The 15,223-nt window shown below is 39.8% G+C and overlaps 1 protein-coding gene across 6 annotated transcripts in view; it reads right to left on the reverse strand.

Annotated features, from left to right (window-relative positions):
- The window catches only part of septin8a (septin 8a), a 68,543-nt gene that overhangs the window by 29,585 nt on the left and 23,735 nt on the right, over positions 1 to 15,223 (reverse strand). For all 6 annotated transcript variants that reach the window (XM_062048731.1, XM_062048733.1, XM_062048732.1 and 3 more), the window contains 3 exons: positions 13,016 to 13,130; positions 9,284 to 9,479; positions 6,694 to 6,880 (listed from right to left, as the gene is read on the reverse strand). In XM_062048731.1, coding sequence (XP_061904715.1) covers positions 6,694 to 6,880; positions 9,284 to 9,479; positions 13,016 to 13,130 — 498 coding nt within the window. The remainder of the gene's footprint in view (positions 1 to 6,693; positions 6,881 to 9,283; positions 9,480 to 13,015; positions 13,131 to 15,223) is intronic.

Below are 15,223 nucleotides of genomic sequence, written 5' to 3' on the forward strand. Positions count from 1 at the left end.
AACAATACTACCAAACTCTGGACATGTAAATACACGGTTAATGCTTTCCAGCTTGGCGAAGCTTAGCAATGCTGTTGCTAATGACGCCATTGAAACTAACTTAGCTACGGAACCTCGACAGAGCTATGATAAAAAAATTAGCTCTGCACCTACGCCAGCTCTCATCTGCTCATCACGACCCGTGCTCACCTGCGTTCCAGCGATCAACGGTACGACGAAGGACTTCACCCGGACACGGAGGAAGTCAAGGTGAGGTAGTTCGGCTAGCGCGTCTGCTATCCTCAAAGTCCTCCTGGTTGTGTTGCTGTAGTCCGCCGCTAATACACCGATCGCACCTACAGCTTTCTTCTTTGCAGTCTCCATTGTTCATTAAACAAATTGCAAAAGATTCACCAACACAGATGTCCAGAATACTGTGGAATTTTGGGATGAAAACAGAGCTTTTTTGTATTGGATTCAATGGGTCCGAATACTTCCGTATCAACCGTTGACGTCACGCGCATACGTCATCATATCTAGACGTTTTCAACCGGAAGTGTGGCGGGAAATTTAAAATTGCACTTTATAAGTTAATCCAGCCATATTGGCATGTTTTGCAATGTTAAGATTTCATCATTGATGTATAAACTATCAGACTGCGTGGTAGTTGTGGGTTTCAGTAGGCGTTTAAGAGTGCCCCAACTTTTAGAATATTTTGAGATAAGAGCTGTCTCTAGGCTAATTGTTAAGCTTTCTTGGCTAGATGTTAAAATTCAAGTTGCAAGCAAAAATTTGAGTTACAAACATCCCCACCATTAGTTGGCGTAGCAAATGTCACAGTGAATAGATCCGCCCAAAACATCTTGTTTTACTTGCTAGCATTAGCTTACAACTCGAGATCGACATACTTTTGTTTGCCAAGCAGGGGAAAGAAGATTTAAAAGGAAGAAAATGAGTGTGAAGGTTGGTGCTGATAATAAGTAGATAACATTCATAAAATCATAAAAAGAATAATAAAAACCTGACTGAGCGAGTTGCCAACTTGGCGAAGCATTTTGAGCTTAGCACTGCTAGTCTGCACCACACTGACGGAGAATGAGTCTAAGACCAGCCAAGAATGTTAAAATAAGATCTTCAACTGTGGACATTTATCCATAAAAATTATGGAGAAGCTGCTTATGTTGTGTTGACAGAGAAGTAGCTAAAAGGAAGTACCATAAAAATCCGCTTTCCAATGTAAATTAAGTACATTATCACATCACTTCATACAACTACTGTTCCAGTCGTGCTTATTATAACACTCTTTAATGTTCTAAATTCCAACATAAAGGTTAGATTTTAGCCAACACTTTTTCTATACTATTGTGGGACCTCTGAGTAGTAATCAAAATAGTTGAGAAAGAGTACAATATGGGACCTTTAAAGGTTACAAGAAGGGATAAATCTACATCCTAAGGCCAAAAGAACAAAAATAGGCGCATTTAGTAATAAAAGGTTATCTCTGTTTATGCCTCCAAGCCTCAGCTTAGCATGAAAAGCCAGAGGGAAAATGGGGACAGAGGTTGGTATTTCTAATGAGAGAAAAACACCACTCTCTTTGGCTTCGACAGCAAATAGTGCAGACTGAAAGAAAAAAGCTGTTTCTGGTCCACTTTCTCTGTTCTTCCTGTGAAGTATTTCCTGGCTGACAGGAGAGCCGTGTCGGCTTAGCTTCTATGTTCAACCTTACTCTCATGCATGGAAACCAACATAAGAGCTCAAAAGCCAGACAAAATGTGTGGATTCAAATCACACAAGACTTCTGCAACTATTACTGTTAGCTGGATAACTGCAATACATGTTTTACATTTTACACGGGTGAACTTCATATTACAGTTGAGAGACATTTAAATATGTTAAACTCTTACTTTAAAAATAAAGTATGACGATTGGCAACAGTTCATTAATTATTTCTAAAACAGATCAAATGAAAAATAATTGTAAATACATTTTAAATAAATCCTTATTTTTACTCCCACAATGGTGTTTCCCCAACAGCCATGACTTCGGATTAACCGTTGTGATTTATGGCCACAAGAAAAACCTTGTTATCATAGACATTAGTGAGTTATGCATAGGTCAACATATATTTATCTTAAACACTTTGATGAATGGTGTGTTTGATTATTTTAACAGAAATGTCAAACATAAAAAAGTGGCACAGCCCGCCAAGGTCACTCAACACTGGCTCATTTTCACATGAAACTATTACGATATGTAATCCACAAATACCCACTGTTAAGATGTTAAACTGAAAGTAAAATGCCATAATATAATATTTTAAACCATTTTATTCAAATGGTAACTGCACTTTTTTATTTTATTTTGCCTTTTGTTTACAATCATTATGAGAGACAAGAACACATCTTTTTTCTAGGATTGGAAAGATGATTAAAAAAACGGTTGCAAGATGCGGCTAATGGGAGTCACCCTTGTGGCCTTCAAAAGCCCTCGAAAGCAACTTTAAAACCCTCCATCAACGTTTTTATATACACGCTGCAGGTCATTACAATATTTACCATATTTTGGTGATTTTATGCATTACCGGAACTTATTTCCTCAGCGCATTTATTTCCATAACTTCCAATAGCAACTCACTTTCAATTTACGGCAACACATGTATGTTAACTAACACGTGCGTTCTAAACATGGCAGACTTGGCAACAAACAACAACTTTTTGAAGCTGAATAGATGGAGGATGAACTGCTGATTATAGAAGCGAGCACAAAGAGTGTAAAACCTTGGAGCAAACGGAAGACGAGAAAGTGAGAACGGCGTGACTTTGATGCTGTAAATGTAGAACTTTGAGCCAAGTTTGGCGTGCTTACCCAAAATCAACTGGGAAAAAAAGTTGCAGGCCAACTGGACCAAACAGACAACTGTCCATCGAGTAGGTCAGTATAATATTGATCATGATACATGCAGCAAATCGTGCTTGTTTTTACAACTTCTGTACATACAGAGTCGAGCTAGCTGTGTACAAACCAAACATGAAATGTGGGATATTACTGTAATATGATTGTTGATGTTTTTCAGTCATGACAGATTGGTTTCCTATCGCATTGTGTTGTGCATTACAAACTCCAAAGCGATTCGGGCGCTGATGCAAAAGATAGATTACGGCTACATTTTTAGCATGCGATGTGCTACTACCCTAGAAAAAGTGTTCCTCGGTGTTCACTTTTACAATAAATAATGTTGCTACAGCTTGGTTGTTATACAGATTACAGAATGTAAATTAAGTATTGTTGGCAGTTTTTAAATGCATTTTTAAAGTGAATTAGAGGTCAAATGTATTGCTCCCATTAGCTGCATTGTCAGCCACCAAGAAGGAGCTGATTTTTACAAATTAAAATGCTAAAAAAAATAACCTTTTGTCTTCTTGTTCCTCATAAGGATTTTAAACGAAAGGGAAAATCCCCCTCTTAAAAAGTGCAGTTCCCCTTTAGGTGCCAGAATAGTGCAATGGAAGTGTGTTGGCCTAAATCTAGCCTTAATGTTGGAATTTAGTCAGTTTAAAAGTGCTGGGGCGGTATAGCTCGGTTGGTAGAGCGGCCGTACCAGCAACTTGAGGGTTGCAGGTTCGATCCCCGCTTCCGCCATCCTAGTCACTGCCGTTGTGTCCTTGGGCAAGACACTTTACCCACCTGCTCCCAGTGCCACCCACACTGGGTGGCACTGGGATATTGGGTTTCACAATGTAAAGCGCTTTGAGTCACTTGAGAAAAAGCACTATATAAATGTAATTCACTTCACTTCACTTTTGATAAACCCTACTTTGTGTGTCTGCAGCTTTAATGCTAATGAGCTGTGTTTCTCCATGCAAGTGTGTGCAGGTCACATTGTGGTCACATTTCACCAGCCACATCATTCTAGGTTAGCTTATTCACCAAAGAAAAAAATTATTAAATTTACAGCTCCTGCTTCTGTAGCTGACTGACAGACAGTTGGGTTTATTTTAGAATGTGTAGCGAAGCCTGCTTATTTTCTGCTTTGATAGTAAACAATTGTCATTTGCAATTTCACATAATTATTGTGACACAATCCAAATGCAAATGTTAAGTACACATTGCTTTATGTGCCTCTCAAAAAATAATGACAACAGTTTAGGGTTGCAACTATTAGTCAACCTTGTCGACAGAACTCGGTAGTAAAATTTGTGGATTATAGTTGGTGATTTTTTACAGATGTAAACAAACATGCTCGAGTCAGCACGATGGATGACAGGCAAGCAACAGGAAGAGAAAATGGCTGAAACCACTGCAACAACACCGCAAGCAAAAACATGAAAGTATGGGAACATTTCACCCTAAACACGTCAAAGACATGAATAACTTTCAATTTTCTAAGCGGAACTTGCTTTTCATAGCAGTACATCTGTGATGCGGGAGAATCTAAAGAGGAGGTTGTTACATAGCTAGCTAACAGAAAGTAATATAAAACTAGCTTTAACTATCATTTTAGCCCAGGGGTCTCAAACTCCATTTGTGGTGAGGGTGAGGCTGGGCCGCATCAGATATTTTACAAGAAAAGCTTTGTTAATAAAAATCCAATCTTCTCAAATGTCTTTATTTTTGTTTTTTATCACAGAATAAGATGAAAAATAAATAACAAATTAAGAAGTAACAAAAATATAAGTAAATGTATGTTTGAGGCTGTGGAATATATTTTGTTTCCACTTAGTGTCACTGTTGTGTTTAGCCGACACACAAAGAACGTCTCCATGGACACCGAACGTAATTTCTGCTTATTTTTCCTGACTGTAACAGCAGCATAGCGGTTGGCGGATAATAGCCAAGTAGCATTCTCCTTTGTTTTTGCACTAGATGTTTGTAGCTTTTATTATGACATGAACACCATGGCATTTCCAGATGGTAGAAAGTACCGGGGATAGCGAGTGCAGAAAGGCGAATGGTACCGATGTGTTTGTTATCCGCCGTGTTGTTGTTGTTGTAAATGTAGTCATGGAGACAAAATAACAAATTACATCATAAAGAAATATTTGTACTGCAGTGTTCATCGTGTGAGGCAATGCAAATACAATGCAAATAGCGTGACGCAAATAAAAAATAATGACCCACGAATAACAGTGCGCCCCTATAACTGGTCCGGGTTACGGGGGACTGTTATTGCCAACGGACAGGTGTCACTATGTGATTCCAGACTACATTAAGCTACATTGACTTCCTTACTTTTCTTATATCCTGCCGTGTACGCATCATTTTAATTTATTTTGTCAGAGAGACATACATATAGCATGTATAATGTACCGCTGGGTAGCAACTTGAAAAACGTTTTTTTGAAAGTGTTGTGAATGCAGCGCACTGGGACGAATGTCCGCGTGTGCCCAATAAAAATGAGGCTGCCAGCCAGGCACAATAGAAAACTCTCCATGGCAACGATTCTGTAACTTTCACTCATTGAGAAATGTTTCCCTGCTGGCATCAAGCCCGGTCGATGTCCCACCCCCAGGAGTCATATACCCCACTGTGATCGGTAGGTTCGTTCAGCTCTGCATACAACACTGCAAAGTGACATTCATATAAAACTTGCGGGCCGCAAAAACATCAAACTTTCATATTATGATGGGGGCCACAAAATATGGTCTTGCGGAACGCAATTGGCCCGCAAGTTTGAGACCCCTATATTTATCCAAAGTCTGCCAGTGAAACTTTGTCTTGATACCTGTCTGCAGCTTTCTAAACACTTCATGATCCCAAAATGCACATTTCTTCTCAAGAAAGCTAGATGGCTTTGGATTTGTTTTGTTGTTTGTTTTAATTGCTCCTTATTTTGACTGTTCTTTGTATACATAAAAACTAATACTTTGTTTTTATCTGCACTTTTCCTGTCCCTGCATCTTCATTTTATTTGTTAGTTTGCACATGCCGAAAAATATTTTAAGCTGGATTTAAAAGCCCATAGCTAAATTAGAACCACTGAATATGTGTACGCTTCATAAGCTGATTAGTCAACTAATCGTTGATGATTAGTCAACAATCAAAATAGTCTCTAGCTGCAGCCCTACAATGTTCATTGTTTTTAAATAGCATCATAAGGCATTTGGCAGAGTGCAGCCGTGCGTTGATAGTCGAGGTACGCCAGCAGGTTTTCAGTCACAAGCTGACCATCTGCTTTCTTCTGGATTTATTATCACTGCATCACTAGACAGAATCAAGGAATAAAGCTGCCTCTTCTCCATGCATAAATCAGCATCATAATACATATCTCAGCGCTTATTAAGCATTAACCATTCGGTGCTGTATTTCACATCGCCTGAGACACTCGAGCAGTGGTGTGGAAAAACATGAAATGTGCCTTGAATTATGTCAGCAAGAACAACACTAGTAGTTTTTTCCCACACCTACTACTTTTCCAAGCAGCAGTGGTCAAAGACAGATGGACTTAAATCAATCTTTGTAATCAAAGAACAAGAGTGGAAGCAACAGGTCCTTCCTGGCTACTAGGTATTTTTTTCCACACAAAAGAACAACTTTCTTGAAATCTTATATGATGGGAGGTGCAAACTTGCTCTTTGACTTGTATTCATTCAAACCGAGAAAGAGAAAATAACACCGTGCAGAGCTTCGGGGTGAAATGTACACCGCTCTCAGCATTTCACTGATACTGTTACTAGAGCTAACAATGAGGAAAAGAGTTCTGATTGTTTGTACCTTGCTGTCCAGTTTCTTCATAGTGACTAAATCCAAGGACTTGAGCGAGTGTCCCGTGGGGGCGATGAAGTACAGGCAGATGTGGATCCTGGTGTCGTGATAGTTGAAAAGCGAGCGCTTGATCTTCAGCTCTTCCTGCAGGTAGTTTTCGAACTGAGTGTCGATGTAGTCGACGATGGGCTTGTAACTGTGGAACGGCAAAACAACAAAAGGATTGTCATTGTTTGGTAAAAAAAGAAAAAAAAAGTGTACTGGTAGTGGATACAAGCAGGAAGATGGGCCTGTCCCTAGGCGCAAGACTTGTTTGTGTGATCCAGTTCTTTGCCCAGATCGCACAGCTGAGCGTTGCATGAGGCATGTGTTGTGTTATGTTGCCCTCTGACCCCTTTCTCACAGTGCTATTCTTTGGGAAAACTATGCAGCTAACAAAATGCAACCCACTGTAATGCTGTTCGAGAGGTTATAATTTGTGGTGATTTTTGATTTTTTTTTATGATGGAACATGCATGGAAATAAATGTATGACTGCCTCCATGTCCGTTTATAGTCCTTTCACGCCTCCCCTTTACATGCATCTTCAATCTTCCTCTGCGGAATGCATTGCTGCTGACCTTAGGGGCCGTGCATTTACAGTGCAGGGTCTGGTCTTCAGCGGGCCTACAAGGGAGGCCGCTATCAAAGGGCGTGAGAATGGCGTTCGCTGGTTGGCTTCCAACTTTACTAGAAGACTGGGCTAAACGTAACGACGTTTCCTCTTCTAGTAACGAGCCAGCTCTCATTGTGTTATTCTCAGGCCCAGTGAGGATAGAAGAATGTGCAGGATTGTTCCTGCTTTTCTCACTGAAAAGCTCAAAAACATGAACGTAACTCTGTAAGAAAAACACTAGAATGCGTTGATGGTGGCTTTTTAAGACAATGAAGTCTTATAATGAAAGTACAGACATTACACTTAATATACAATTACTTTATATTTACCATAAATTAGTTTGGGTAGATGGTAGTATAATAGGGCTGTAATGATATCAATCAATCAATCAATCAATGTTTATTTATATAGCCCTAAATCACAAGTGTCTCAAAGGGCTGTACAAGCCACAACGACATCCTCGGTACAGAGCCCACATAATCGTCAATGTTGACAATAAAACATTTGTTGATGGCGATTTTGTTTTTAATGCCGATGCGTTGCTTAATGCCATTTTATTTTATATACCGCCACAGAGTTATTAATTTGACAGAGCCACTAATATTTTGACTATGATAAGTAATGTTTATGTTTGCAATTTATGCAAACATAAACGGTATAGCTCGGTTGGTAGAGTGGCCGTGCCAGCAACTTGAGGGTTCCAGGTTCGATCCCCGCTTCCGCCATCCTAGTCACTGCCGTTGTGTCCTTGGGCAAGACACTTTACCCACCTGCTCCCAGTGCCACCCACACTGGTTTAAATGTAACTTAGATATTGGGTTTCACTATGTAAAAGCACTTTCAGTCACTAGAGAAAAAGCGCTATATAAATATAATTCACTTCACTTCATCTTTATAACGGCATCCATCCGAACTGACAGCACATGATAAGAACAGTATTGATACAGTAAGTGTACCTACTTGTGCAATATTAGTGTTATTTGTTTATAGTTTATATAAAATACAAGAAAAATTTAAAAATGAAATAAAAATAATTTTTAAAAATGCAATCAAATAATTGAAAATAACTACCGTATGTTAAAAATTATTGTGTTCAGACAAATCTTTTTGTGTAAGAAATGTTTCGACTGACACTACAGCCTTCGTCAGTGCTGTCGTAGCTTCCTGGTGTGATGTATCTAAAAGCAGCTGACCACGTGTCAGCCAAAACTGTCAGCAGGTAAGAAACTTTTCTTACACACAAAGATTTGTCTGAACACAAGAATTTTGAACATAGTTAAGAACACAAGATGAACGCAATCATTTTATAATTGAAAATATATATATTTGTTTATAGTAGGGCTGTCAAAGTCAACGTGATAATGCGTTAACTATAAATTTCAATAACGGCACAAATTTTTTTTACATGCAGTACAGGGGGAACTTGGCTGCAGTTCATTTGCTACTGATGATCCACAAGCGAGCAGAAATGAACAAAGGAAAGTCAACCTTATGAAAATATCAGGTTCAAAACCATGGCCAATTGTTCTCCCGACAAGAAAGGACTATTTTTCGCCATGAGAAGAGGCAATATCCCTGTAGCAAACACCTGCTGCGCACGTCGTCGTTCAGAGGTGGGTGGTGCTTCACTTCCGTGTTCAGATTACGATTAAGGTGCATTGATAACATAACATTTAAATTGTTACTGTGACGGATTTAGTAAGTAAGATGACATAAAAGCTCAACAGAAATGAAAGACAGTCGGCAGGTTTTAGTGCTGACGCCATTAAGCATCTCATCATCTGATAGCCTGTGTGAAAGCACCATTTTTGCGTTATGTTTTCCCATGTTCTGTGTCAAAGGCACAGGACAAAACAACAATTTTACGGCGCTGAGGTGACTATTTTGCGCCATCTCTGTGCTTCTAGATGTGGAAGGATACATTTAACAATGTTTATCCTCATACCTGTCATCTTTATTGATCTGATCCCCAAAGCCAACGGTGTCGACGATGGTGAGCTTGAGGTGGACGTTGCTCTCCTGCAGGTCGTACGTCCGCGGGCGCAGGTAGACGCCGTTCTGATAATGGCTGGCCTCTTCGTTTTCAAACATGGTGTTGAAGAGCGTGTTCATTAGCGTCGACTTGCCGATGCCCGTCTCCCCTGAGGACGGGCGAAAGGAAGGAAGTAACGTGAGGCGAGACGGAAGAAGACGAGATTGTGTGAGATGTATCCCTCACACCCTTGTTATGACTTCATACACAATGTCTGACTTGTTGATTGCACACATCCCACATCTAAAAGCACTCACAGGCAGCTACCGTCTTGCTTGTAACAGAAAGAAAGTGAATTTGTCTTTCCACATATTTGTTTTATTTGTCATTACTTGTGCTTACTTTTTGGTCTCCCTGAGCGTCTATTAAAATTACATGGCTAATTCTGCAAATTAGAGCAAACCCACTGCCAAAATAGATTGCAGTCCCTGTGGGAAACACTTCCGACTGTCATTCTACAAAAACAGTTTAAAATGATAGAATTGTCATTTCTCGAGAGAATTCCATCCATCCATTTTCTACCGCTTATTCCCTTTTGGGGTCGCGGGGGGCGCTGGAGCCTATTTCAGCTACAATCGGGCGGAAGGCGGGGTACACCCTGGACAAGTCGCCACCTCATCGCAGGGCCAACACAGATAGACAGACAACATTCACACTCACATTCACACACTAGGGCCAATTTAGTGTTGCCAATCAACCTATCCCCAGGTGCATGTCTTTGGAAGTGGGAGGAAGCCGGAGTACCCGGAGGAAACCCACGCAGTCACGGGGAGAACATGCAAACTCCACACAGAAAGATCCCGAGCCCGGGATTGAACCCAAGACTACTCAGGACCTTCGTATTGTGAGGCAGATGCACTAACCCCGAGAATTACACCAGTTAAAAAATAAAATGTGCAGCCACCTCAGAAGGATGTGTTATTACTTTTCTGTCAAATACCTAAAAATATTGGACTTTTTCCAACAAAATCATAACACTTACCGTATTTTTCGGATTATAAATTGCAGTTTTTTTCATAGTTTGGGTGCGACATATACTCCGGAGCGATTTATGTGTGAAATTATTAACACATTACTGTAAAATATCAAATAATATTATTTATCTAATTCACGGAAGAGATGAAGCAAAATGTCAGCAATCGTCACAAACACGTCAACCAATAAGAATTCGGCGGGGGAGGGTCATGGCAGAAGTGCATTGTGGGTCATGGGATGCTAACTGCTATATGCTACTGCCGTAGCTATTAAAATGGATCATTTCTACATTGGCGGTAACTTATAAAAACTGAACAAAAATGGCACCGAAAAGGACATCTTATACTGCAGATTACAAGCTGGACGTAGTGAAATATGCGGCAGAAAACAGCGATCGAGCAGCAGAAAGAAAGGACGCTAGTGGCGCATACCAGGAGCGACAACGAGGAAGAAGATTTCATCGGATTTAGCGATCAGGAGTGACAGATTGTTTGGTAAACGTATAGCATGTTCTATATGTTATAGTTATTAGAATGACTTTTACCATAATATGCTACGTTAACATACCAGACACGTTCTCAGTTGGTTATTTATGCGTCATATAACGTACACTTATTCAGCCTGTTGTTCACTATTCTTTATTTATTTTTTAAATTGCCTTTCAAATGTCTATTCTTGGTGTTGGATTTTATCAAATAAATTTCCCCCAAAAATGCGACTTATACTCGAGTGCGACGTATATATGTTTTTTTCCTTCTTTATTATGCATTTTCGGCCGGTGCGACTTATACTCCGGAGCGATTTATAATCCGAAAAATACGGTACTCGTTTCCAAACTCAAGATTGGTACTCAATAATGGATCACTGTGAAATGTGTATTGGATTATCGTTTGTCAATAATTGTTTGCAGCAAATTGATATATTTAATGTTCTTTGTCATGTGTCACCGTTATAATTACAGAGGAACCTCAATTTACAATCGCCTCTATTTGCGATCTTTTCGGTCTACGAACTTTTAGATCAAGCCAAATATGCCTCTGTGTGCGAACGATGTCTCGGCATATGAACGCTTCATTCATTTATTAATTATTTCATTTTGTGTGGCGCTGTAAGCCCTATGGGTGCTGTCATTTTGATGACATCACATCCTGTACACGTGCGCATTGCCATTTTGAGGAGGCTGGGGTCCCTACGTCAAATCCTGTTTACTATTTGGATGGAGTACAAGGTGCACGGATTGCCTCGCAAATATGGAAGAAACGAGTCCACAATTGCAACCATTATTTTAAAAAAAGACATTCATATAGTTGCTGACTTTGCCAAAGGGGTTAAATGTCTTCGCATGGACAGAGTGTAAGTGCAAGACCAGGTCAAAAAGCTGTTGCTCGTGTGGATAAATGAGACGCAGCTAACAGGTAATAGCATTTCTGAGGCTATCATTTACATCAGGGGTCACCAACACGGTGCCCGCGGGCACCAGGTAGCCCGTAAGGACCAGATGAGTAGCCCGCTGGCCTGTTCTAAAAATAGCTCAAATAGCAGCACTTACCAGTGAGCTGCCTCTATTTTTTAAATTGTATTTATTTACTAGCAAGCTGGTCTTGCTTTGCTCGACATTTTTAATTCTAAGAGAGACAAAACTCAAATAGAATTTGAAAATCCAAGAAAATATTTTAAAGACTTGGTCTTCACTAACTGACAAAGAAACAGATAACAGATTTGGTGTCCAGTTCAAAGTGTGACATGATTTATTTAAAAATTTGAGAGTTGACTTTTGTATTTTACATGAGTTATTATTTGTACAAACATGGTGCAAAGTAATTCATGATTTGTTAAAAAATGTTAGTGGCTAGCTAGTTAAAATGGGATATAGTGATTTCACAAGACTGTCTTAGAAGTGATCATTTGAAAATGTTCAATTTGAAAAATGTGCACTTAGAGAAAATATAAAAATAAAGTGTTGCATATTGATATTTTTCTGTTTCTATATATATTTATTGTGAGAAACCATTAAGATGATCAGTGTTTCCACAAAGATAAATATAATTAATTATTAATAATAACAATAACAAAAGTTAAAGGTAAATTGAGCAAATTGGCTATTTCTGGCAATTTATTTAAGTGTGTATCAAACTGGTAGCCCTTCGCATTAATCAGTACCCAAGAAGTAGCTCTTGGTTTCAAAAAGGTTGGTGACCCCTGATTTACATTTACATGGCGACTTGATGTCCAAAGTGACCGTGCTGGTTCCAGCATGGTCAACAATTTAAGGCGAGTCGTGGTTGGTTGGAAAAGTTTAAAAACAGCAGCCGGCATTTAACCCATGGAAGGAAGGTCTCTATTGTTATTGCACAAGTACAATTAAATTTCATTTTTAGCACAAACCCGTTTAAGAATAGACATACATTGTACAGGGTGACAGAACAGGAACGCCGATGGGTCGCCACCTACGGTGCAACGTAAAAAGTGGGAAAAAGGTGGACGGGGTGGGGGGATTGTTTTAGTAAAAAAATATTCCAGACTGGGCTCCTATGGGAGAGGCTCACTTTGGGTGCGGAAAAAAAACTGGTGGTGTGTAAATTCATAAATCTAGGTTCCACTGTACATGGAAATCCTGCTCTATGGGGCACATTTTGCTATTTTATGCTGTAATGTATTTTGTGTACTCACCTACGCAGAGGATGTTAAAACAAAAACCCTGTGTGACCGATTTGCTGACCAGTTGGTCAGGCAGGCTGTCAAATCCAACATGGCCCCCCAAGCTGAGGCTGCGCTTCTCTTCGTTCTATGGGGGCACACATACAAAAGAAAAACACGAAGAAACATGTTAGGTACATTGACATTGGGTTTTGGTTAGTTGGAGATGGCATTAAAATGTACTGCGAGCAGAGTGTGTCAGATAAAAACATCAAGATTAATCTAAGTCTTTTCACCTTTAACCTTGCTATCTAAACCATCTACACAGGCAGCCGCTGAGTCCACAGAGAATGTGTCAGAGCTGCAGACAGCACCTTGAGATGAATGAGGCTTGCTGGTAGCGATGTACGTCTGGCTGAGCCTCTGACGACCCATCGACCGCATTCTTGAAGGCTAATGTCACAGAACGCCAGCAGACTGGGAGCAGAGCTCAGCTAGACGTGACCACACTGCAAACTTCTAATGCAGAATAGCAAAGGAGCACTAAAGTTATGTGTTGTTGTTGGTCACAACAGACAAAAGGGTAATGAAAAGGAAGCATTGGGAGTGACAGGAACGGGGAAAAAAAGTCAGTGGACCGTCCGTCCCAGAGGAAACAACACAGTTAGCAGACCAATGTATGGCCGTAGGACAACAGGAAATGGCTATATAACATGCAATATCACCAGGGATCTATATGGGCAGCTATTACCAAGAACAACAACCAAGAATTCAATTTCAATGAATCTTGATCTGAAATATTTGTAATTGCACAAATATATATTAATGTCTCTAATTCATTTTAAGATCTCTGATGATCAAAATGGGGTAATCTATTCTGGTTTCCAGTTCAGGAGAGTTTTACTGCGGTTTATCATTAACCCACATATTGTTACATTACTATTTGTGGGTTAAATGTGTGATCCTTTGAGGTTTTGTTTGTTTAAAAAAAAAAAAAAAAAATGGCAGTTCTAAAATTTAGGGCCAAAATTAATTAATTTGGGGAGGTATCACATTTTTATGCATGTGCTATTGAAAGAAACGTTTGATAGGTTTTTTTTCTAAATGACTGATTACCAGTAATGATTTGGATTTTGCAAGTGCAACATAAAATAATCAAATTAAGTGTTTGAGTTATATCTAGGCTATATAAACCTGATACTACTTCCATTCTTAGTATCCTTCATAGCAGACATTCTGTAAAATAAAAGTTGAGAATGAAAAAGGTGAGAATGACATCAGCTCTGACTAAAGTCCAGGCAACGTTCCAAGAGGTTGAATAAACGCGCGATGATGACCGAATGTGACAAAAGCAGAAGGAAGAAGCAGGAGTTGTTCGAAAAGGACTATACATCAATTTTATGACCACCCATCATTTTCCAAGGCGTGGGCCAGTCTGATGTGGCTGCTTAGCTAGCTGGAAAATTAGACCCAACTGGACCGCAACAGGAGGTGTCGAGAACAGATGATGGTTCCGCGGGGCTTCTGGAGGCACCTCATCAAGACATAATTCAACACGTGACGAGAGGAGAAACGCCACCTGATGACCTCAATGACAAAGCCATATGCACACGCTAAGTGCTCCTCCAACAAGACTTGGTTGCTTCTATGCCAAGGATCATCATGCAGATACATTCACGTGTCCCCTAAAGTGCCACATATCACAATTTGGACATCTGCAAGGTGCATTTGAGAGTTACTCTGCAAATGAATTACAGCAGAAGGACTTGTCATTTTACCTTGAAGACAGTAAATATGCACAGAGATCCTGCAAAAGTGAGCCAAGATTTATTCACCTGTGCCTTTTACACAACAACGTAGCACTCCAAGGTCAAACATTTCATGGATGACAACGTCAGCGCTCAGCACCACAGTCTGGTATGATGAAAGATTTCTTGCAATTGCTTTCAACAAGAGAAATTAATCCAGTTTTTGCGGAATGCCCTTACACACAGGATGGGTGCCGCCTCTGTTGCAGCTCTAAAACTACCTCTAAAGCTGGGTTATTTATTGCCAGGTTGGCTTCCTCGCTCCAAAATTCTGTGTTCTTGATGCTTACATAAAAAAACAGCATCCCGAGAAAAAATTTAGTATTTAGAAAAAGTGGAAAAAGGATTCAAATTTGCTGCCATTTGCGAGTGCAGCCTCTTTCACACAGAGATCCCTCAGAACATCCCTCATAACAGTCTCCTCAGCAAAAAA

The sequence above is a fragment of the Entelurus aequoreus genome, linkage group LG05 (assembly GCF_033978785.1).
Source record: "Entelurus aequoreus isolate RoL-2023_Sb linkage group LG05, RoL_Eaeq_v1.1, whole genome shotgun sequence".
NCBI lineage: Eukaryota > Metazoa > Chordata > Actinopteri > Syngnathiformes > Syngnathidae > Entelurus > Entelurus aequoreus.